The 23,602-nt window shown below is 32.1% G+C and overlaps 2 protein-coding genes across 3 annotated transcripts; both read right to left on the bottom strand.

Annotated features, from left to right (window-relative positions):
• Positions 1–3,982: 3,982 nt before the first annotated feature.
• Positions 3,983–5,938, bottom strand: LOC106772606 (extensin-3). Its single transcript, XM_014659115.1, has 2 exons — positions 4,547–5,938; positions 3,983–4,320 (listed from the first exon to the last, which is right to left on the bottom strand). Exon 1 carries the CDS (start codon positions 5,879–5,881, stop codon positions 4,574–4,576), a length of 1,308 nt encoding a protein of 435 aa, XP_014514601.1. The 5' UTR covers positions 5,882–5,938; the 3' UTR covers positions 3,983–4,320; positions 4,547–4,573.
• Positions 5,939–16,289: 10,351 nt separating this feature from the next.
• LOC106772431 (RNA-binding protein 2) lies at positions 16,290–22,728 on the bottom strand. Of its 2 annotated transcripts, none has more exons than XM_014658828.2 (6): positions 22,438–22,728; positions 18,600–18,742; positions 18,225–18,513; positions 18,051–18,112; positions 17,871–17,952; positions 16,290–16,733 (listed from the first exon to the last, which is right to left on the bottom strand). In XM_014658828.2, exons 1-6 carry the CDS (start codon positions 22,520–22,522, stop codon positions 16,630–16,632), a joined length of 765 nt encoding a protein of 254 aa, XP_014514314.1. In that variant the 5' UTR covers positions 22,523–22,728; the 3' UTR covers positions 16,290–16,629. The 2 variants fall into 2 exon arrangements, with proteins under 2 accessions (XP_014514314.1, XP_014514315.1); XM_014658829.2 differs by having other exon boundaries at positions 18,225–18,510; positions 22,438–22,724.
• Between the last annotated feature and the right edge of the window lie 874 nt (positions 22,729–23,602).

The raw sequence follows: 23,602 nt of genomic DNA on the forward strand, positions 1-23,602 counted from the left end.
CGGTTACACAAAAAACCGCCGGTACTCACTTGGCGACGGACGTTTTACTAGCGGTTACTGTTACCGCCGGAAAAGCACTTTCCGGGGGTTAAAACCGCCGGTAATATTCAAAATAACCCCCAGAAAAATTCCTAATTTTTGTAGTGAACCCATTAAGTATCTAAGATTAGTTTATGTAAGATATATAATACAAATGTTCAATATATTTAGTACATTTACTTTTTGTAAAAATAATATATTATTATATTTAAATTTTAACTTATTCTAGTTGTGATAAATATAATGTGTTGTTTTTTTATTGATCTGGTATAATTCTATGTGGGTTTAATATGTTGGAAAAATAAAAAATAAAAAAATAATTTAAAAGAATTTCTACGTTAAACTTCAATTATGATCAAAACCAAAAGATAAAAGGCATATTAGGTTTTGACATTGATTCTAGCAATATTCAAAGCCTAATTAAAAATATTATTTAACTTTAAAAGTATTAGATTTTGGTTATTACAAAAACTGAAGTGAAATCTGTTTTTTTTATTTTCTATTATTTATTTATGCTTTCATGTTTCTATTTTTTTCAAAATCGAAATATAATATTAAATTTTATGTTTCAATTCATAATCGAATAAAAGAATTTCCATGTTTTATCTAATTTAAATATACTTTGATTGTTAAATTAAAGCACAATGTTGAAAATAACTAATTTAAATTTTGTTTTTCTTACATTGATGTGTTTTGTGATTTAGTTTAATTTTGTTGGTTTTACTCATTATTGATTCTGTGTTTTAGATAATGGTTAAATAAGTTGTTTTTTAGTTAAATGTGATTAGGCAAAATAAATTTATCCGTAAATAATCTATATAACTAATAAGAAATTTGTTTTTATCCTGATAATAGATTATAATTAAACTCTAAAATGGAAAAGATACACAAAAATCTTAAAATTTAAAGAAATTACATTTAAGGAGAAATCTATATATAGGTGCTTTATCCTCTTCTATAAATAGCTGAAATTGAGCATTATATGGTTTATCTCTTCTCTGTTATCTTTCTCCATTATACTAAAGAACTGATAGAGATGAACGTTACATGTGTATCTTTGGATTGCATTTTTGTTTCTTAACTATTTCTAACTTCAAAGTCAAATAATAAATAGTTTTGTTTAAAATATTTTGAATATAATTGTAAGTAGTAAACCAAACATGTACTAAATCAAAATTTCCATCTTCCTATTGTACACGTGATCATGTCGGCCACAGAGTTGGAGCATTGAAGCTTGGAATGGAAGGATGCAGCAGAATAAGATAAATAAACAACTTTAAAATATGTCTACCACACATACATAAAATAAACATAGGTCAGAGTTTTAGTTTAATGAGGGTCCCACATATAAATTGTAGCAGGTTCATATTTCAACATTATCATGGAATCGCTGGACCCTACTTTATCAGATCATCCTTTTGCTTATCTTTCTCTTTATCCTTTTTTATTTATTTATTTCTCTTTTCCTGTTATATATATATAATGAAAATAATAATGATAATAAAAAATCTTACTTGTGTAGTGATGAATTTCCCCTTTTTTTTTTCTGGATAAATAATAATTTATTATATTTTTCACTTCATTCCAAAGTGATAAGTGAAGATTCTGTTATATGTAAGACTTCGTGGTGTTTCACTTCACTGCATTAATTCACTGTGATTGAATTTATGTACCGACACATATCACTCAAACCCTCACCCAATTTAAATTTGAATTGGGCATGTCGAAACTACATTTTCGAAAAAAAAAGTAACACTTTGTTAATATATAAAATTAATTATATTGGACAGTGTTAAACTAATTACTATCACTTAAATAAACAAACATTCAAACAAAATAATAATAATAATAATAATAATTATTATTATTATTATTATTATTATTATTAGGTAAACGGAATGTGTTTCCATTTATTGATCACTGATTAATTATTAATAATAACGTGAAGAAAGTAAAAGCAAAACATTAAAGAAAAAAAGTGGCAATAACTACTACATTATTCAATGCACCTTTTGTAAAGCATATGATAGAATTTCTTGATCATTGAATGATGGAAAGTTACTCCATTCAATCTCTGCACCATCTCAATATCTAGATGTTTACGTACTTTTGGAATAAGAATAAACAAAAATTGAGATTTAGATTTAAGTTAATTCTATTTGCAATTTTGCACCGGAATATATTAGACATAATTTTAATTACAAATTAACTTCATTGGATTCACTATTATTTTAATTAGATTAGAACGAAATTCTAATAAACAAATCTAAAGTATGTCGTTAATTTATTTTTCTTTTTGTGTGCAAAATTTGTTATGCTCCAATTAACAAAAAAATCTGCAGGGTTGGTGGCAAATCTAGTATTTTATTTTGGTGTTCATAAAGTTGTTTCAACTTTTAATATTCAAATTTGAGATAAAGATTTCATGAATCCGACTAGACAACTTGTAAGTCGGAGATCCGACTGATATTTAAGAAGAAAAATGAAAGCTAGCAGCCCCTCCATGCAAACATTTTAATAAGAGCAATGTTGTCTAATATTTTAAGAATATTTTATAATAAGTTTTCTGCTTAATTAATTTTTATTGAACGTTTAGAGTATTTTTTAATTTTTATTTAATAATTTTTCATTTTACTATGAATCGATTATATAATTATTATCTTTATCTTTTTAATTTCGTCAACTCAACAAATTTTTTTTTACCTCAAATAAAATTAGTTTTCATCAAAATTTATCGAAGATAGTTGAGATAATTTCTCCATCGACTTTAATGATAATATTTTCAGCTAATATTTACAAAATTAACTTTCAATCTATGCCAACCGAGTTTTTTTCTCAATCTAGTGGAAATATCTTTTGTTAATGTAAGTCATCATATTCTATTGACAATATTGAAATTATATTTTTTAGTTTGATCATTATTTCTAAGAAATTATTTTGATCCACAATACTAATGCCATTGTACAATTAATTATAACTTATCTAACCTTTACTAAGACTACTTTTTGTCAATATTGATCAGTACAGTTTTATCAACCAACGTTGATAGAAAAAAAAAAAAAGGACTGATTAATGGCATGAATAAAATAATTTATTTGATATGAATACAAATAATTAGAACGTATTTGTTAAAGTTGAATAAATTTAAATTTGTTAAAAAAAGAGTTTAAATGAAATTATTATCCAATGAGAATTAAAGGTGTAGTATTAATTAGAGATATTAATTGATGAGTTGGAAAATGTTGAGCTGTATGTCACATCTAGTTTTCCCGCGGTTCATAAAAAAGGGGAAAAGAACAAATGACGAACACTGGTCTCAGCATCCCATGCATCCACCTAAAAATCCATACCTTTTTTGGTAGGGCCAATTTTCTCATAACATCTTACCAAGACTAACACCAACTCTTTCTTTAATTCACACTTATCATCAACGCAATTCAATACAACTTACAAACAAAATCTTTTTTTCAAATATCACTTCTTCTGGTAACATATATAACAGCATTTCTTATTCGCCATGCTTGCATTTTACAAACTTACTATTTTCAAAACCTACAAAGACTGAGTCTACGTTTGTTTCTATCAAGCTTCGCATGTCAACAATGTTAGGTAAAGCCATGTAACCACGTGTCAAATCACTCACTTTCATAATAAATAACAATTTTTAATCACATCAAATATTACAATTAATCTTCTAAAAATGTTTCTTAATTTAACTTTGTGGAGGTGAATTACGAGTTAGAAGCCATACATTAGGTAATAAATATCGTGAGTCTACGAAGGAAGAGGGTGTCTGGGTTTGTGACTTTCCCTGTCGGAAATTTTTGTCGCACCCGACAATTGAATGAAAAGTTACTTGCGGTTATGCACGTAGACAACATCAACGACAACGAAAGACACTATATTTATTTAATGAAGAACTTTAGTTAAATCGGGTAAGAGATTGCGGAAAAGAGATTATAATTTATTTAATTATATTTGAATAGTTTTACAACCCCTGCAAACGCAGCTGGTTGAAAACTACAGAGCATGATAGGTTGTACTATTATGACCGAAAATGATGCCGCAGAGCGCAGTGCTTTACAACTGTTAAAATACACCAAATTCATAAATAAAAGTAAAATAGCAGAAACAAACCCTATCATAGAAAACAATTTAAACATCTTTTTATGAAAGACAAAACGCGGAAACTTTGCTTCCATTTTTCTCTTTCGTGCATCACCAAGCCAGACGCCCTTCTTTCCATCGCTTTCTTTATTTGTCCCACATATTCTTCACATCCTACAAAAACATCACAACACATGCACATATTATATATACTGTGTCTGTCAATGTCATAAAGGGGTTCGTGGTCCCTATAAGACCGAACCAGAAAAATCATTTTCCGTATCAAGTTAAAAACGGTTCGTATTCAATTTGTTTTGGAACAAGTATACGTGTAAAAGAATGGAACTATTTATGAAAAAATATAATAACATAGAATGTACGTAGGAATGAAGAAGGTTACCATAGAACTATCCTAGTTGACCACCGTCTAAGAGTGGTAAGGAGGGGGAGGCGATGCGTAGATGTAGTGCGGGGGTGGTGGAGGAGGGGACTTGTACTTGTAGGGCTTCTTGTAAGGGGGTGGTGGCGGAGAGTGATAGATTGGGTGGGGAATGTAAGGAGGATGAGGGTGAGGAAGAGGGTGCGGGTGGGGCAAAGGATGGGGGTGAGGAAGAGGGTGTGGGTGTGGGTGGGGAAGAGGGTGGGGGTGTGGGTGTGGAAGAGGGTGTGGGTGGGGGTATGGGTGGACAGGAGGTGGAGGCGACAGGTACTTGTAAGGCTTCTTAGGGGGTGGAGGAGGAGAGGGGTACACGTAGGGAGGGTGTGGGTGTGGATGGGGGTGGGGCTGAGGGTGTGGGTGTGGGTGTGGATGCGGGTGAGGGTAAGGGTGGACTGGTGGTGGTGGAGATGGGTACTTGTAGGGAGGGTGAGGGTGAGGGTGAGGGTGGGGGTGTGGGTGGGGATGGGGGTGAGGATGGGGATAAGGGTGCACTGGAGGTGGGGGAGATGGGTATTTGTAGGGCTTCTTGGGAGGAGGAGGTGGTGAGTGGTAGTAGTAAGGCTTCTTCGGAGGAGGTGGCGGTGGAGAGTGGTAGTAGTATGGTTTCTTCTTCGGTGGAGGTGGGGGTGGTGAGTGGTAGTAATATGGTTTGGGTGGAGGTGGTGAAGGTGGCGGGGGAGAATGGTAGTAGTAAGGCTTAGGTGGAGGTGGTGAGGGTGGTGGGGGAGAATGGTAGTAGTACGGCTTAGGTGGAGGAGGTGAAGGTGGTGGGGGAGAGTGATAGTAGTATGGCTTCTTCTTGGGTGGGGGTGGTGGTGGTGAGTGATAGTAGTACGGCTTAGGTGGAGGTGGTGAAGGAGGTGGTGGTGAGTGATAATAGTATGGCTTAGGTGGAGGTGGTGAAGGAGGTGGTGGTGAGTGATAGTAGTATGGCTTAGGTGGAGGTGGTGAAGGTGGTGGTGGAGAGTGGTAGTAGTATGGCTTCTTTTTGGGTGGTGGTGGTGGTGGTGAGTGGTAGTAGTATGGCTTAGGTGGAGGTGGGGAAGGTGGTGGAGGAGAATGGTAGTAATATGGCTTGGGTGGAGGAGGTGAAGGTGGTGGTGGAGAGTGGTAGTAGTATGGTTTTTTTGGTGGAGGTGGTGAAGGAGGAGGAGGAGAGTGATAATAATAGGGTTTCTTAGGTGGTGGAGGTGATGAGTACAAGTAGTTATCAGCTGAGATTTGAGAAGGGAAGGTTAAAGACAGTAATGAGAATAGCAGAGTAAGTGTGGCGGAGGAGGCCATTAGAGACCCCATTGTTTTTCCCCTCAACCTCACTACAACGTGGGGTTTTGTTATGCTTTTTCTCAACCAAAGAGCCACCCTTTATATAGAATCTTTCTTTACCCCAACTAATCTTTTTGGTAAATTTCTTCTCATGCATGCGCATTCCAATCATCTCTTCTCCTTTCTAATAAAACATATAAATTCCCATATATATTGACGTTGGCAAACAGAAAAAAGGCTTAAATTATGAAAATGATATTTGTCCTTTTTGGGCAGTAAATATAAATAGATGAAGGGGAATGTAAAATGATTTTGAAATACTGAAACATTAACTGGTTGGTTGTTTGAAAAGTAAATGGATGGCATTGGAGACTTAAAAAAGTGTGGGACTGTATGGTCCGTAGCAGCCTCAATGATTTTGAAGGAGTGTCTCTCTTTTTCTCTCTCTAATCAATTCATAGAGGCTGCTTCTGTACACACTTTAGAGTGTGCACCACACCACGGCTTGCACATGTTGCATGCCATTCTACAGTTCCTTTTTCGATAATACAAAATTCCTTTTACTTTTTCCATCTTTTATTTCTTACCCTACTCTGCCCATTTAAATGCCACCCAAATTCATGTCTCCATCTCTTTAATTGCTAATTTTACTTTTCTTCTCAATTTTTTAAACAAACAACTGTGATTTATAATTAACTTTTTGGTTGAAAAAAAGTGTAAAGGTCCCAACAAAGGTGGCTTCTTCTCCTTAATGGGATACTCTGACGTTAATTGAGTTAATGAAAACATTAATAGTGAATGGTTGGTGTAACCCAAATTACGTACAACGTTGGTTATGAATAAAGGTTCATTCGGTGTAATATTGTAAGTAGTTTTAGTATGACTATATAGTTAAAATAAAAATTTAATCGAAGCTAAAATGGAAAACACTCATTCCCATTTGTATCTAAATTTAGTTATGAATGAGTTAAACATTGTTTAATCTGGCCAAGAGATTTTTTGGTTAACGGAATTTAAATAAATTATCGAAAATGGGAAGAGTTAAACAAAGGGAAAGGAAGAAAAGTAGAGATAGTATAACCTACAAATTTCATGCTCTTATTTTAGTAACTTTCTATACAAGTTACCATTTGTCACATGTTCGAAAGGGTTGGTAAGTTTCTAACTTGTGTTTCAACGTCTCCTAAAATAGTAAGATCCATTCATAGCTACATAGATAGGTATCTTATACCTAAGTATCATTACATCACTACTTATGTATGCATAACCTAAAATATAAAAGAGACAGATATTGGTACACTATATTTTTAAAATTATTATTGACTAAAGATTTAGCAGTACATATATAAAAGCAACCGCAGACAGAAGAGAAACTAGACAAGTTTTATTCATAAGAGTTAAAGAATTTATAATTCACCGTCACTGTGTATTATCATATGAAATCGATTAATAAATAAAATAAGAAAAGCATAATAATATGTATGATAGAAAAGGAAGGGTGAAGAAAATATTTAGCTATCAGATCCAGACTGGCCATGTATATTTGACCATTCATGATCTCATAGATGTCACATTCCCATTGACTGAATGTATTTTTCCATATGTATGAATGCGACATGCACAGATAGCACTGTGTCTCAGCAACATCTCATTGATATTTAACTTGTAATATATTTCACACACATTGTTTTTCTTTGTGACAATGAGCAACAGTTTAAAGTTATAGTAAGTTTGATTTCGTGCAATTTTTAGTGCAAAAAATATCAGAGATAGTAGAACAAGAAAACAGGCAAACACCAGCTACTTCACTACTGTCTTGCGGTAAAATTCCTTTACTTGATCATCAAGTGAAAGTGACTGCACAACGCATATTTTTTAAATTATTTTCATTTTGAAACGAGATTCTTCGTGTGAAAAGACAAAATGAGAATCTACTATACATGTTTATTTTAATACGTGCGAAAAAAAAAATTATTTCAAACAATTAAATACATTAGGGGATAGTGATTTCTTATCAATTCAAGTAATTCTTTTTTCTAATAGCTCCAAACACAGTTTTAAAATGTAAAACATAATTTAAAAAGATTCCAGAGAAGATTTTTTTTATCAGCTAAAAAACATATATAGTTAAGCAGAACTATTTACTAAAGAATTTTGGTTGAAAATTTCACTGAACAATGTACTAAGCAGAAGTAATTAACAATTAAAACGTGTTGTTAAAATTAAAATACAAAAGAATTATTATTATTTTTTTGGTATCCTACGTAGCAAAGCCTGAAAGGATTAGAGAGATCTACCTAGTTTGGTAAAAGTTTGAAGGATATGTACATGAAATGATGATTGGGTGATTTGGGGGAGGACTTTAGAGAGTGTATTCAAGAAAGTTGGTCCATTATAGTCTATAGTGGCAACATGCATGCATATACATGATGAAGATGAAAAAGTATAAATAATATTTATAGGGTAAATGATTGATTATTTTAATAATAATAAGTAATGGAAAAATAGAATAAAAAAATTGGTAGGGTTGGGGAAACTTGATTGGGGGTGTCTGGGAAGATGGAAGTATAGTCCAGTTTGAATAACCTTTTTACAGCTAAATTGTAACGTGTGGACACCATGCATGCAGCTCAAATTCTGATACAATCATAAAAAAATATTACATCACATGCTCACTTCAAAGGTAAACCCCTTTTTATATTTAACAAATTCAATTTATCATTTCACTAAACAATTATTCCCAACTTGTAATCAAAATTAAATCCGAATCTTCAAGTCTATGTATATTTAAATTTTTATTTTTATCGTGTTAACAATAAAAGGATTATTTTTACAAGTAGATTTCATGTATATTTGCGAATATTCTGAATAATAATGCGCAAGAACTTGTTATTAATTTATGGATTATATATGTATGGCATGTGGGTTCATATAGACAGCCAATATTTACTTTATATATCACAAACTTTATACATTATGAGATAAGACATATTTGTCCCTGTATTATGTACTATTTTAATATTTTAAACTAATGGTTTAGAATTTGAAAAACCAAAAGTGTTCCTTGTAATTTTGTACTCTTTAATTAGGTGGACAGCATTTCATTAATCACCTTTTGCATGCAATTTTTTCCTTTATTTACATCATGGGTAGACAATCAGGTTTTAGTAAATAATTCTACAATCTTTAAAGAAATAGAAAAAAAAATATATTTACATTTTAAATTCTAAAACTATAAGTAAAAATGTAATGCGACATAAATACTAGGGTTTTGTAATTACATAAAGAATTTCAGTTTGTCTTCATTTAGATTCCACTCCTCTCTTTTAATTATGTCTATTTTTAAAAATAAAAGACTGGTATGATATTAATTTAAAATTTAGATTTCAAACAACGTAAAATGAAATATTTCAAGCACAATTTTTTACATATACTTTTTACAAATAAATACATCTATCCTGAGTTAGAAATGTTGTTAAACTTTCTTACTCAAGCATTACAATTAATCTTTCTTACTCAAGCATTGCAATTACTAACCCCAACAGGAAATGTCAAATTTAATATATATAAAAGCTAATGAGATGTATATTAATGATTAAAGCAAGAGATTTTGATTTGCCATGATATCTAAAAGAAAAAAAAAAAGACTAGGATGAAAGTATGAGCATTCAAAGTACTAAAATAATATTAAACAATGTGAACAAAACAAATATGCATTATTATATCACTATTTAGCACTTGACTAAAATAATACATTATAAATGGAGTGTGACAAATTTTGATGCATTCATTGAACACCGTTGGATGAGAGCTGCCTCATTAAATTAATTGTGGCTATTGGATTAATTTAAGGATGCAAAGAGTGAGTTGAAAAATCAAACACACTAGATCAAAGTGCACCAAATTAAAATCCTTATTTAACTGTATTCATGTGGAAGCAAGAAAAAAATAAACAATTCAATAGACAAAAAGATAATGTGTTGCCTTCAACTTTTTTAAGAAAAACGAAATGACAATAATATCATCTTTTTTAAGTTACCGACACAAAAAGATTACCATGAGATGGAGTTCACATCTTGAACATGGACCATCAGGATCATGGTGATGGAGTGGATCAGACGGCTAGTGTTTCACATGTAGAGAGATCAAAATGTCCATTATTCACTGCAAGATAGGTACATAATCGTGTATATAAAAATCCATAAACAAAAGTCAAAGTAGGTTCACATCATGGTGTTGTTATTCTGGTCCCTAGTGTATGGTATCTTCCTAGCTTCTCTACTTTGAAGAGTCACCACACTTCAAAACAAAACAAAACCCAAAACTATTGATAGAAAAATCAAAGGTGACAGATATTATTAACAAGCTGTATTACACTTAAGTTAATTAGTAAGTCTCTTAATTAATTAAATTGTTAGATATTCAAGACCATTAAAAAAAATAATAAAGATATCATTATCTTGTTGGAATAATTCTCATTCTGTAAATCCCCTTATACGTGATGAAGCCATGAAGGCATGACATTGGTGATGTGGACCACATTTTCAGTATAAGAATTAAATCTCTTTCTGATTTTCCTCATTGTAAAGAATCCAAAGACCTTTGTCATAAGATTCCACTGCTTTGTTAGCTTTGACAACTACAATTTCAATGCATGGCTACTTTTGTACAACTTTCTTCAATTCATCCTTAATCTCCGTAACTACTTAATTTTGCAAATAAACCTTACTAAGTACATTATATTAATACTAAACCATGCCATATGAGTGCATTACATTAATTAATACCAAGTCATTGACAGATCAACAATAACTGCCACAAAAGCCTAGTCACCAGACGTGTAGTTTTGCATATATGAAGTTAATGAAAGATATGTATAATTACAAAGGAAAAAGTCTTTTTAACAACTCTTTTTTAACAACTTTTACGTGGCAGTCTATGATTGGTCCGTTTCAAATATTTTTTTAAACATAAATTTAAACATACCAATAAAATGATGACACGTGTCCTGTTATCAAAAAATTGTTAAAAAAGAGTTGTCAAAATATCATTGTCCAGTTGCTAAAGTAAAGGAAACAAAAGTAATGGAGCTTTGGGTGCAATCATGTGCATGTTGTATACTTAAGCATCTTACCTTGTTATCATTACTCTGACCCAAAATCAATCAATTTGCTTTCTATAAAAAACAAGCATCTTACCTTTTAATGAAATATTAAATACCCATGATATTAAAAGCATGTAAATAATTTGTAACACTTTCAAAGGTTCAAACATTGAACTTTTAGGACATCCTATTTGAGGTTCTAACATTGTTTTCTTATGTGTGAGATCCATTGCATTGTATTGTCATCTCTATATTTCAAAAGCCTGACAATTTTTACTGTTTATATCAGTTCCATGAAAAACAGTGATTATGTTCATTCAGAATTGCATTTAATTGGGAAGATAAGAAAGAGTGGTAGAAGAAGTGAAGAAGACCCCACTGTAATTGCCTCAGGCAAAGCAGAGAGATTGATCAGGAATGATGATTTTTCTTTGTTTTTTTATTGATTACTTGCAGAGAGAGAGCGCCTAACATTATACTTATTCTAGAGAAATGAAGAAGAAAAGTCAGCTACCTACTACACAAATGATGCCAAAGAATGATAGAGATTGAGTGAACCAACACTACCTACTTTTATTAACTATAAAAATCAAAACTTTTAATTAGTTCTTTTCAGTACCACTACTATTATTTTCTCTTTAATTAACAAATTATTCAAGCTGCACAAAATACTCTAAAATCTAACCAAAAGTTTTATGATGTTTAAAAATAACTCAGAAACTAAAGTAAAATATAATTTATGAAGTAAATTTGGCATGCTTTAAATAGTAAACTAGCTTCATATTGGAACACATCATTCAATCAAATTTCAACTTTCAAAAGCTGATGGTTTATCGGGTAACTTTGCGTGAAACTTGTTAAGAAAACAAAAACAATGACAGCAAAATGACGTGAATAACCTGTTTATTTTCTGACAGGAGCAGTAATTGCTTTTACTTTTAAAATATTCATTTTTTTAACTTTTCTTATATGTACGTAGATGAAAGGAAAGAGGTGGACCCCACCTGCCGACACATACAATACTGTTTAAGGGAATGAAGACTTATAGGTCAAAGTGAAGTTACCTAAACAGATTAAAGTTTTTGGTAAATTAGATCATTTTTACTTTATATTTATATAATTTATTTAGAATTTTCATATTATTTATATTTTCATAAAGTCAAGTAAATGATCAAATTTACTTTGTGAAGTTAACTTTTCAAAATTATTCTTGTTTGTTTAGTCTTCTTGAACTCTTTACTTCTGTCATTAATAATGTGATGTTTTATTATCTTGAAGATATATTTTCATTTACACTATTATTAAGAACAAGAAAAAAAATTCTTGTGATTTGTATCTATTTGACGTATCAGACCAGAGAGATCAACCTAAAAGAATTTATTAAGAAAAAATTATAATTTAGTCAATTTTAATTTATACTTGTACCAAAAGAGGCATGTGAACCTCATGCCTACTAGTATTAGCTATGTTTGGATGTAACTGTTATTATATAATTCCTCCTTAATCATTTTGGAATAACTTGATTAGTTATATTTTTCTAGTTGAGAATTTCTCAACATATTGCAATTACCTAGGGTTAATTAATTATTATAATTATGGATTGATATAGAACCAATAACGGTAATGATATGAATAAGAAAGGGTCATTGGGTCCTAGTTAGAGGCAACCAGACCCATCAGACTAAGGGTACATGATTTTGGAAGGGATTTTTATAAAGTCAGATTCTTCAATTGCTAATTTTTCACCCTCTCTCTAAAAACCCTTATCCTAAATATTGCTCTGTCTTATCTCTAAAATACCACTCTGTTGAATCGTCCAATCTTTGGTAAAGAAGGTACATAAACACTCCTAATGTAGAGGGTTTCATTCTGAACCGATTACTTTCTCCGTCTCCTTCCGGTAAATGGTTCTCCTGTTTCTTCCGTTATTTTCGAAACCTAGGGCTTGGGTTTTACTGATCTCATGCAGTTAGAACCTTCCCTTCTTTGATTTCTATTATATTCTAGCTTTAAGAGTTGTTTTCCATCGTCTCTTTGAGAGCCTTTCTTTGTTGGTAGGATAGAGAAACCTTAAAAACCTGAGTTGGCACATCCCTGATCATAGAGCAGCCCTGGCCTGATCCAGTTAGTTGTGACTAGTCATATGTGCTGGCACCAAAGGTGAGTCTGATGCGTTCAGAAATCTAGGTCCTCTCCGGTGACCAATTGGGGTATAAGGAGGGTTGGGGGAAGGTAAGATCTCCACTCTAATAACAATTAGATAAACAGTTTAATAATTGGGAAACATTTTAGGTTGGTTAAGGGGAAGTAAGGAGAGCTAACTCTATTTTGTTTTGTTTGGTGTGTTTGATGTGTGATTTACTAACTAAACCGAGCTGAATAATGTTTAAAAATCATAATTTACAGTATTCATAATTTATGTACATTTGCTATTAGATATGAAAGAAAAATTGGTTCCAAAAGAAATGCCTTTTTCTTTCTTTAGAAACATTTGTATATGATTGTATCTATATTCTATTGTTACAAACGTTTCTTTTTATTTACAAATTTAGACAATCACAACTAAATTTTAAAATTGTCCTGAAGAGTCTCAATAGTTCTTCCTTAATTTTTGCCATGTCTTTAAATGTATGTTATTATAAATTTAAATTATGTTAATGTTTTATATGCATATTATATTTTGAATTTCATATTTATTAGGACATTTCAGATTTAATAATAATAATAATATATTTTGGAATAAGTGATAATAAATTGAATAATTATATTGGTAATGAGTATTGTGTTATAAGTCTTGTGTTGGATAAGTAATACATCTTGTGGAGATTATGTATATGTTGATTGTGGCAAAAATATATGATTACAAAGTGTAAAAGTACGATTAAAGTGGTAAACCAAGTTTCATCTATGTAGAATCTCTTGGTGAGATTCTTAGTGTTTTAGAATGAAAGTAGGAGTTCAGTCTTGTGGGTCTTCTTGACGCTCCAATGGCCTTTCTTCTCATGTAGAGAGGATTAGACTGTGTGGTGAGGAGTAGCAGGAGGTCTTAGTCTTGGAGGCTTCCATCATGCTCCAGAGCGCGGAACAGTCTAACCTCGTGAGTGTGGCAGGGCGGGAGAGCCCAAGGCGGTAGAGCCTAAGTATCACAAGCCACCACGGGTGCATGACCCACCATAGCTCGACTATCATTCTAAAGTCCGGACGAGTCAAGTCTAGTATTTAACATGATAGGATGAATGTTTTATCTTGTTTGCTTTAAATCAATATCTTGTATGTACATACTCTTAATTGTATGCTTTTTATATAATTAGCTCACCCTTGCAATTGCTTGTGTTTGTGCCATGTTTGCGTTTGTTTCCCTTGCGATAATCATCCACTTGTATGGGAGCAGATGGCGAGGAGATACTTTGGAAACAACTCTTGATGGAAAGGAAATGTTGCTGCCTAGTTCTCTAGGTTTTAATTAGAAATTTTGTCATGTTCTAAGTTTTAAATTCTCTGTATTTTAAGGGAGAAACTCTAGTATTCCAAGTTTATGTATTATATTGTTTAAGGATGACTGTAATCTTATTACTCTTAACTGCTTTCTAGTATTATTCATGGTGACTCCTTTATTATATTATATATCTTTATAATATATATAATTGGGATGTCACAATAACTATATTTTGTTAAAATTAAATAATAATAATAAACAATCAAATTATTTATTTTTTAATATATTTTAAAAAAATATATATTACTTTAGTTTTAATTTGTATAAAAATATATTAATCATTTAAAACTAATTAATAATTTTTTAGTATATAATTTGTATTATATAACCTTCCCTCTAACCGTGAATTAAAAGAAATATGATTAATTAAAAGATATTGAATAGTATAATATTTGGTGTAAATAAGTGAAAATAAAAGAAAACTTTATCTTATTTTATTTTTCTTCAACCAAATAATTTAATAATTTATTTTTTACTTTTTATTTTCTTTGATGCATTTCTAAAACTAATTCACATGCGATCGTAATATAACTTAAAGTTTATAATCTGCTGATTGTTTACAAGTCAGTTAAAATAAATCATGAGTTATTAGCCATCGTTTAAGTTAAAAGTGCACTGATTTATATATTTTAGACGTAGAAATCAAAAGAGACAAAACATAATTTATATACTTAACGACCCAATACGATCCAAAAAAAGTGGTAAGAAAAAAAGTTTAAGTTATGTTTATATTGTTGCAATATCAAAAAATGAAGTATTTGTTATAAATCCATAAAAAACGTAATATATGTAAAATGTTCTTATACATACACCAAATATATCTCATTCCTAGTAATAAATTACTATTGCAATAACTCTTAAATAAGATATGAGTGAAAAGAAAACAATAAATTAAAATAAATAATGTGACAATTTATACCAGTATATATTATTCTTAACCAATTCAATAATTAACACCAAATGCTAATTTAACAAAATTAACGGGTGAATTAAAAACTCTTACTATTTAAATCATTATAGTAAAAAAAACTGTAATTAAAAATATTTTATATTCCATTGTCTTGCATAAAATTTAGTGCTATATACACCTTTAAAAATGACAAATCCAGAATAATTTAGTTATATTATTATTGTTATAAAAATCTTACAATATTAGTGGGAGCAATCGGAACGAAAACATGTGAAATAATAAATAAACCTATAAAAATCACATCATAGAATGCAAAACTATATCATATGGGAATTTCTTGTACAAAATTTACAGAATGAATAATTTTTAGCACCACGTGTGCATATATAACAGATCATATGCTAGCACAAAACAAACTATACGGCTAATTATCTACAAATTCATAGCCACGGTTTCTTTTGCCTTTATGTAGTTGTATCAAAGGATTTCTTTTAAGTAAATAACCCTTCAGAAAAATAGTTTCATAAAAAAAAAGTCATTAATAATAGCATAATGGTACTTTTTATTTATAAAAGTATTTTAAGCACACTACAATTCAAACTTTATAAATCATAAATTTGGAGGAGTTGTTTCTACATTACATACTACTATTTAAGATAAGCTTTCTTTAGTTTTTCATAAATATCTTAAAAGACATATCAATAACGATTTCTAATTGAGTGATAATATAGATAACTTTATTTAACACAATATAATTAAACTCTTGCTACATCTACCTATTCGATGAAAGGTGAAGGCTGTAGAAGTGGAAACACAATTTCAAGATAATCCAAGTAGCTATCACATTCCCAGTCTTCTGAATTAGAGCCTTGGCCCCATAACCCTGAAGCTAATAACAGTTCTCACAAACACGACCAACATAGCAAGATAATATTAAAAATAAAAACCTTTATTTGAGCAAAAAAAATAAAAAACGCTAATCAGGTTCAAACTAAAATTATCAATATTTATACAACACAGTAAATTGACTAGGCCCATCCCAAAAATCTCCATGTTAGATTTGCTCAAAATGCAATTGTAATTTGATCTCAGCCAGTTAAAATACTATGTGCACCTAGGGAGCTCAATTAATTAGGATTGTAGCCAGGAGGGAGAGACTAAATATGCAGGTGAACATCAACTCTGAACATTCTCACCTCAGAACAGTAGTATGGGATAAAGAAAAGTAGGACATTATGACCAGCATAAAACCTGGGTGAACTAATTCATCACCTCTTGCCACGAGGTCCAGGTCCGGATCTGGGACCGGGAAACCGAGAAAACTGAAGCCGCAAGTGGCTAGACTCAGGATTGAGTTCATCAACTTTATAACCTGTGTCATCACACCACAATGTCAGCAAACACTGAAATTTGGGTACATAATTATTTGAAAAAAATCATTGACTACTGAGTTCAAATCCTACAATACTGACTCACTGAGATCACAAGGAACAACGCCACTAGCTTGAAGACATAACTTAATCTCAGATCAAGTTTCTACTATAATTTTTATTTACCATTAGATTCTCCTTTCCAATAATGACCAACTTCCATAAATTGTGTGGAGGAATTTTTTAATAGTTCAACTTGTCACCATTTTAATTGGAGAACTTAATGACAATGATGTAAGAAACGTTATTAAAATTTTGTACACAAGTATGCTGACCACTTGAACAGCAGCTGACTATGTGGCAGAACATTGGGACTTTACGTATCATAAAAAAAAAAAAAATATCTTCATGTTAAAATTAGACACACGAGATGGGTGATTGCATTTTCCAAAGTGATGATAACAACATGAAAACAAATATTAATAGTATCTCCGTATGTGTTCATTTTATGTACTTTGGGAATGAAAGAGGATAACAAATGGGAACAAGGAAGTTGGAAATCATTTATAACGTGTTCACCACTTCAGTTCTATGAAGTAACCAGTTTGAATAAACCACTAAGTCACAGATAACTTTCATAAAGATATTCAATTTAACAGTGTTTACCAATTTCCCATTTTAAATGCTCAGTTAAATACAATATACAGTAATATCATAATTAGATAAGCACATCATACTCTAACACTTGTTCATATGGAATTTTATTGATAAATTTAGTGCAACTTTAAAATGTTTTACCCCGTTACAATTCAAAATTTTATAACAAAACATTAAGTTTATTTGGTTACATTTTCAAATGTGACTTATTGCACTCTTTACGCTATTTTCAGAAGCTCACGGTTACAACTTCAAATTCTAAATGTCATTCCTCCCTTTTCAACGAGTTCCCAAACACTGACAGAATTCAGGAACATAATAGCCACATATTGGTTCAGAAGGCCAAAATACAAGGTAATTCTACAATTTTCACAACCTCCATCAAGTCCCCTTTTATGAGGAGATGATTTCCTATACGATGACTCGACAATCAAACATGAAATTAATTTCATTTTATCTCAGCAGGTAACAAGAAGTGATACCTTGCAGTGCACTCAGAGCAGTTGCTGCACAAGCCGGATTTGCAAAATCCACAAAACAAAGGATTAGAGGATCTCCTCCACGCTGCAAGAAGCATGCATTTCAGCATAAAGGATATGATATTTCATTCAATCAGCAGAACAACGAGATACAAAATAATAGATGGCAAACAGACAACTTACGTGTTTCGATTCTTTGCTCACAAGTCTTACTTCTCTATATCCAACAAAAGGGCGAAAAATATCTTAAAATGGCGTTAAGGAATTTGAAAAGCTATAATAGAAAAAGGAAGCTTACAAGACAGTTGACAGTATGATAATACAATTACTAAACATTATGGGAGGGAAAAAGGATACGAGCCACTTCCCTTCTCGTGCTATCAGATGGGAGACCTTCAACATATAAAGTACTGGATGCATCTGGCGGTAGAGGTACAGTCTCTGGTCCAGGCATGGAAGCTGTGTCTACTGGTAACTGACCACCATAATTGACATTCCGTCCATTTCGTGCAAGATCATGACCACCACCAGGATGCCCCATAACACCAGGATCAGTTAGCGAATGGCCTGGCAATCCACCAACACCCCTTGCCAATCCAACACCACCAATTGCACTGGCTTCCCCAGAATTAAACGAAGTAAGCTGCTTTTATCAACCAAAAAGAAGTTTTAATCAAACAAGCTGTGAAAGCACATCATCACATATTATGTAAAAAGAACAGGCTAATATACCCCTGCACTTTGAAGGTAGCGGTCATATGCAGATCCAAGTGTTTTAGTGTCCTTTAGCATTCGGTGACCAGTATGGTCATCATTTCGAGCAATATAATTATGCATCTCATTGCCTCCCGAAGTCAGACCAGAAGGTGACATATCTGCAATGTAAAAGAATCTAGCCTTTATAACTCTAGTAAAACAAACAGAAGCTGAATACACTGAATTAGAGAAGTTTTGATCATATGCAATGTTGTATACCATAGCCATCCCTCCAATGCTAACCACTAACAGTACAAAAAACATCTAGTAGCAAATATGCCAGATGCTGGCAAAACACAGGTAACTAAACAGCACATGACCCATATTTAGTGCTCATAATAATACAAAGAGTAGAGTGCACACACAAACATGTTTTTTTGTCACCTATCGAACTAGCAGTAATCAGATCCTTACACACCAAGTAGCATAAAAAGTCAACCATAGTTACTTGACTAGTTGTATTAGCTTAACCACTCAAACTATAGTTCCAGGAGACTGCTAACACACTAATACTTTCACAACTCTAAGCAGTTAACTGGCATGTACTATCCACCATGTTTGGTCTTCTTCCTTGTAAGAGAAGTCAATTCATTTAGTTAATATTCTCTTTCATTGTCTCTCCATCTCTATAGCGCTCACTACTAACTTTTGTCACGGGATTGAGAGCTTTTCTTGGATCTATTTCCATACCATGGCTTTACCACTTAACCCATTCCAGTCTTCAGATCGAACAACATCACTTGGTGGATCATCTACTCAACCCACTCTCCTGCTCATGTCTCATTCTCACACCCAATTTCAACATAACTTGATGAAAGAAATTTCCTACGTAGGCAACAGTAAGCACAGGCTAAGTATTATTATGACCATAAAATTCCCATACAAGTTAGGGAAGTTGTGCTTTCTGACATGAAAGTTAGTTTTGTTTGAAGTAAGATTGGAAGGATCAAATGCACTATTCCATGGCTACTTCACCAAAAGAATATCTTCTGACCAGAAAGTCAATGGATGCAAACATTCCTAGCAGATCTGAAAATTTTCAGAAATTACATTTATTTGCACTTGTGCTAAGGTGTGTCAATTCAGATCTCAATTGAAACAAGAAAATGAGCAATTAATTTCTGAGCATCTGCCTTGATTAAATCCATCATCAATTCCTTGATCTATCCATCAATGATCCACTTTCATCTTGTTACCTCAATAAACACCATAATTGATCCATACGAGTATTGACACATAGCATCTTGTTCGGGAAGCACAACTGGTAAGCATCAGCAATGCACTCTTTCAAATGTAGCTCGATTTTTCAAAGAGAGAGTGCTGCAGTTTCAAGCATTCATCACTCAGCACGACTGCCCTGGTCACCTTATCTTCAAAATGTTCCCCAGGAAGCTGTACTTCATTAGGCTGTGTCAGAGATCGTGAAGGTCATGCAGATTGGTGATGCTCGATTTCTTGTCAATTAAGTTTGGTCATGATGCCACAATTGCTATCACTAATTTGATAATAAATTGTTCAAACAACTTGCTTATTTACTTTCACCCAACCAACACATACTACTCCGCACTGCAGTGCCAACCATTGGGATACACTCCAGCTTTGGCTCAAAACAAAAGTACAACTCACCTACTCCTGGTTTCCATGGGGCACCACCTTTGGGAGCACTTTAATTCCTGTTTACACTAATTAACAAATCCAACAGTACAAAGTCATTCCAACCCATTCAACTCCAAGCATTTCCTAGCAAAGGTACACACTTCCACCTTTACTCAAACTGGAAAGGTTTTCCATTCAAATATAGTTTCCAGAATCAAGTCAATCACCATCTAACTACAGGATCTGCAGAATTTATTCAAAAACTAGTCTTATCAGGCATGGCAAAGATTTCGATACACAATGGATAAGTAAGGGACAACTCTGCTTACTTTGACTTCCATCCTTCCATCTCACTTATTTTGTCCAATTCCGAAGGTGTTCTTGATTCAAATGGGCTCTATCAATTTCATAACATGTAAATTACTTCCTCTTGTACTACAAGAGAACACACATATTAGACACAGACAAAACAGGATTTTTCCCTTTTCCTCAAGTCTCATTACAGTTTATATTTTTCAATTATGTTTTTCTGCTATAAACTTAATATACAGAATAAAAAATGTAAAGGCTTCAAAATGAAACAGCAATCACTCTTTACTCAGAATGCTCACTAATGGGTCAACATTAGAAAGACCCAAAAGTCAAAACCCAACAGTAGAAGTAAGGATCCTTCAGAGATGGAAGGTGCACCAGAGAAAGAGGCGTCTAACTGTCCTGCATTATGACATGTTGTATTGACTTCTTCAAAGAAGGAGAGTGAGACATGTATATTTCACCATGTCTAGCATGTGAAATATAACAGGTAGGGGGCTGAGTTCCATAGTGATGCTCCTTAGGAAATGTTACGAATTTATGAAAATGGCAAAAGGAAAGAATTACAAGTTCCAACAGAAGAGATTTTGATTGTTGAGAAAAGGAAAATACAAGTCAGCACAACTGCATGCACAAATCATTCTTACATCAATCCCTCGAGTTCTTGTATATGAATCTCCTTACACATGACACATTGATAAATACGTTAGCAAATGAATCACCCCAACACTAACAATAAAAGTCATACTCTTGTAGAATGAATACTCAGAGTGAGTACATAACACACTTTCTGTGTATAGATTGTCTTTTACTACAAACAAAATAATCATCAAGATATAATTCCTTCAAAGCTTCCTATTTGCTATAACATATACAGAATATTACAGCTCAATGTTGTACAAAGGCTTCATGTCATGATGACGAAAACAATGACGAAACCATAGCAAGATGCAATGTTGACGCAGAATACTAAGATGTTATATTTGAGTAAGAAACCAAACGTGAAAATAGACAAACATAAGATCATAATTCAAAGAAAAGAAAACTAGAAAGCTCAAAAAAAGCTAGGAACATTGAGATTAGCCAATAGAATTTTCAAACACACCACAAACAGAAATCTTGAAGATGGATTAGAAGTTCAAAAATTGAGAATGCAGTCCAAAGGGGATGCTGAGCTTTGAAAAGGAAGGTCATATTGGTTTAAAAAGTCAAAGTATGAGCAGATTATCAAGACAGTAGAAATTATGTTAAAAAAACACTATGATCTGGTCTAGAAAACACTCCTGCATCCCAGAAGTTCACAAGTAATTCCAGTAATGGTCCTTTCCTCACAATGTTGAATGGATTTTGGAAATGGCCAGAGACACCTAGGATCATATGATCCTGAGTATTACCATAAGGCTACAAAACACACTGTACCAAAAGAATTTTCATAAATATAGGCAGGTTGCAATAATCAGCACATAAAATAGTATAAGTAGTTTAATTAAATAATATATTTTGGATCATTTTATAGATGAACTCCATGAATGCTGTCACAAGTCACTGTTCCACCCACTTGAAAATCCCAGCCCAAAAGTATACAGAAGGATACTCCCGTGACACAAATTGGGTCCCGGAAAAATTTAATCTTCAAGAGCTTCAAATCATAAAAGCACTTCTTTTAAGGTATTATATCTCAAAGCCCAACAACACATCCATATTCTATGTTTGTCTATGCACATCCAAACTCAATAACATCACCACTTCGCTTTGTCATCTCAAAAACGGAAATATAAAGATTTAAAAACAATAGAGACAATCAAACAATTGACCAAATCCTAAACCAATGAAACTAAAAAGGGGTGACTCCAAACCCTAACTTTGAATTTTTAAATAGAAAAGTGAAGGAGAGATAGGAGATAACCATATTCAGTACGAGGTCGTTTGAGCATTGCGGTAGAGGGCAGAAGCGGCTGTTGCTGCTGCCGATTCCAGGAGCCATCAGTCATGACGAGAGAAACGATGGATTTCGCAGATCTGATGAACAATGGTTATGATTATGACTACCGGGTGAAGATTGATGGAGATCCAATTACAAACCCTAATTTGCTCAATACCAAACCCTAGCCTTTGTCCTTCTACAAAAGAGACAATTTTTTTAAGAGAACTCAGTTTTTTTTTTAAGGAGATGGTGTGTGGGGTTACAATTTAGTTTTTTCCAAATTTCCATTACCATATGCAAATTTAAAATGCATACCACATAAGATAAGATTAGATGAATTTAATTTAATATATAATTTTAATTCTAATATCTTTAGCTTGCACAATAAATTAATCTTTTTAAGAGAAATTGTATTCTTCTCCCATAATTTAATTTTTGTAATTTTATTTACTATAATAGAAATGAGTATCCTTCTATTAAAAATATGATAAAAATATGAAATTAATTTATTAGAGTAGAAGACGAGGGAATATTTTCCCCATATTGGATAATGTTTCAATGGTCATTTTTCATAAAGGAAAATCTATTTTTTTTTTCCACTGTAACATCTTTTATTTTAATATTAGTTAGAAAAAAAAATATTTTATAATTATTATCATAAAATAGAAACGGGAAATATAATTTTTATAATTTTAGTTGTGACTTAAAATATGTTCCAAAAATAACATTGTATAACCATGAAAATTGTTTATAATAACTCTATAGTATAATTTATACGGTTAAAATATTTGACTACTTTGAATTGTAATATAATCTTGTTATTTTAATTATTTATTATTATAAAATTTAGATGTATATAAAGAAAAAATTTAGGGTTAAATATGTTTTTAATTTCTATGCTATCAAGCGTTCTTGGTTTTTAGTCTCTATTTGAAAGTAAGGTACATTTTAGTCTTCCTCCTTAAGGAAATTTTGATTTTAGTCCTTCAAAACTAACAATGTTAAAAACCAGCTGACGTAACTAAGAGCAGACTGACCCGATTTTTTTTCTTGTATTGTGTCAATGTTTCTAACCTTTTCTTCCTCGTCTCTTCCTTCCGTCTTCCACTCAACCTCGTCTCTTTTTTCCTTCTATCTTCTCACTTTT

This window comes from Vigna radiata, chromosome 8 (assembly GCF_000741045.1).
Source record: "Vigna radiata var. radiata cultivar VC1973A chromosome 8, Vradiata_ver6, whole genome shotgun sequence".
Classification (NCBI taxonomy): domain Eukaryota; kingdom Viridiplantae; phylum Streptophyta; class Magnoliopsida; order Fabales; family Fabaceae; genus Vigna; species Vigna radiata.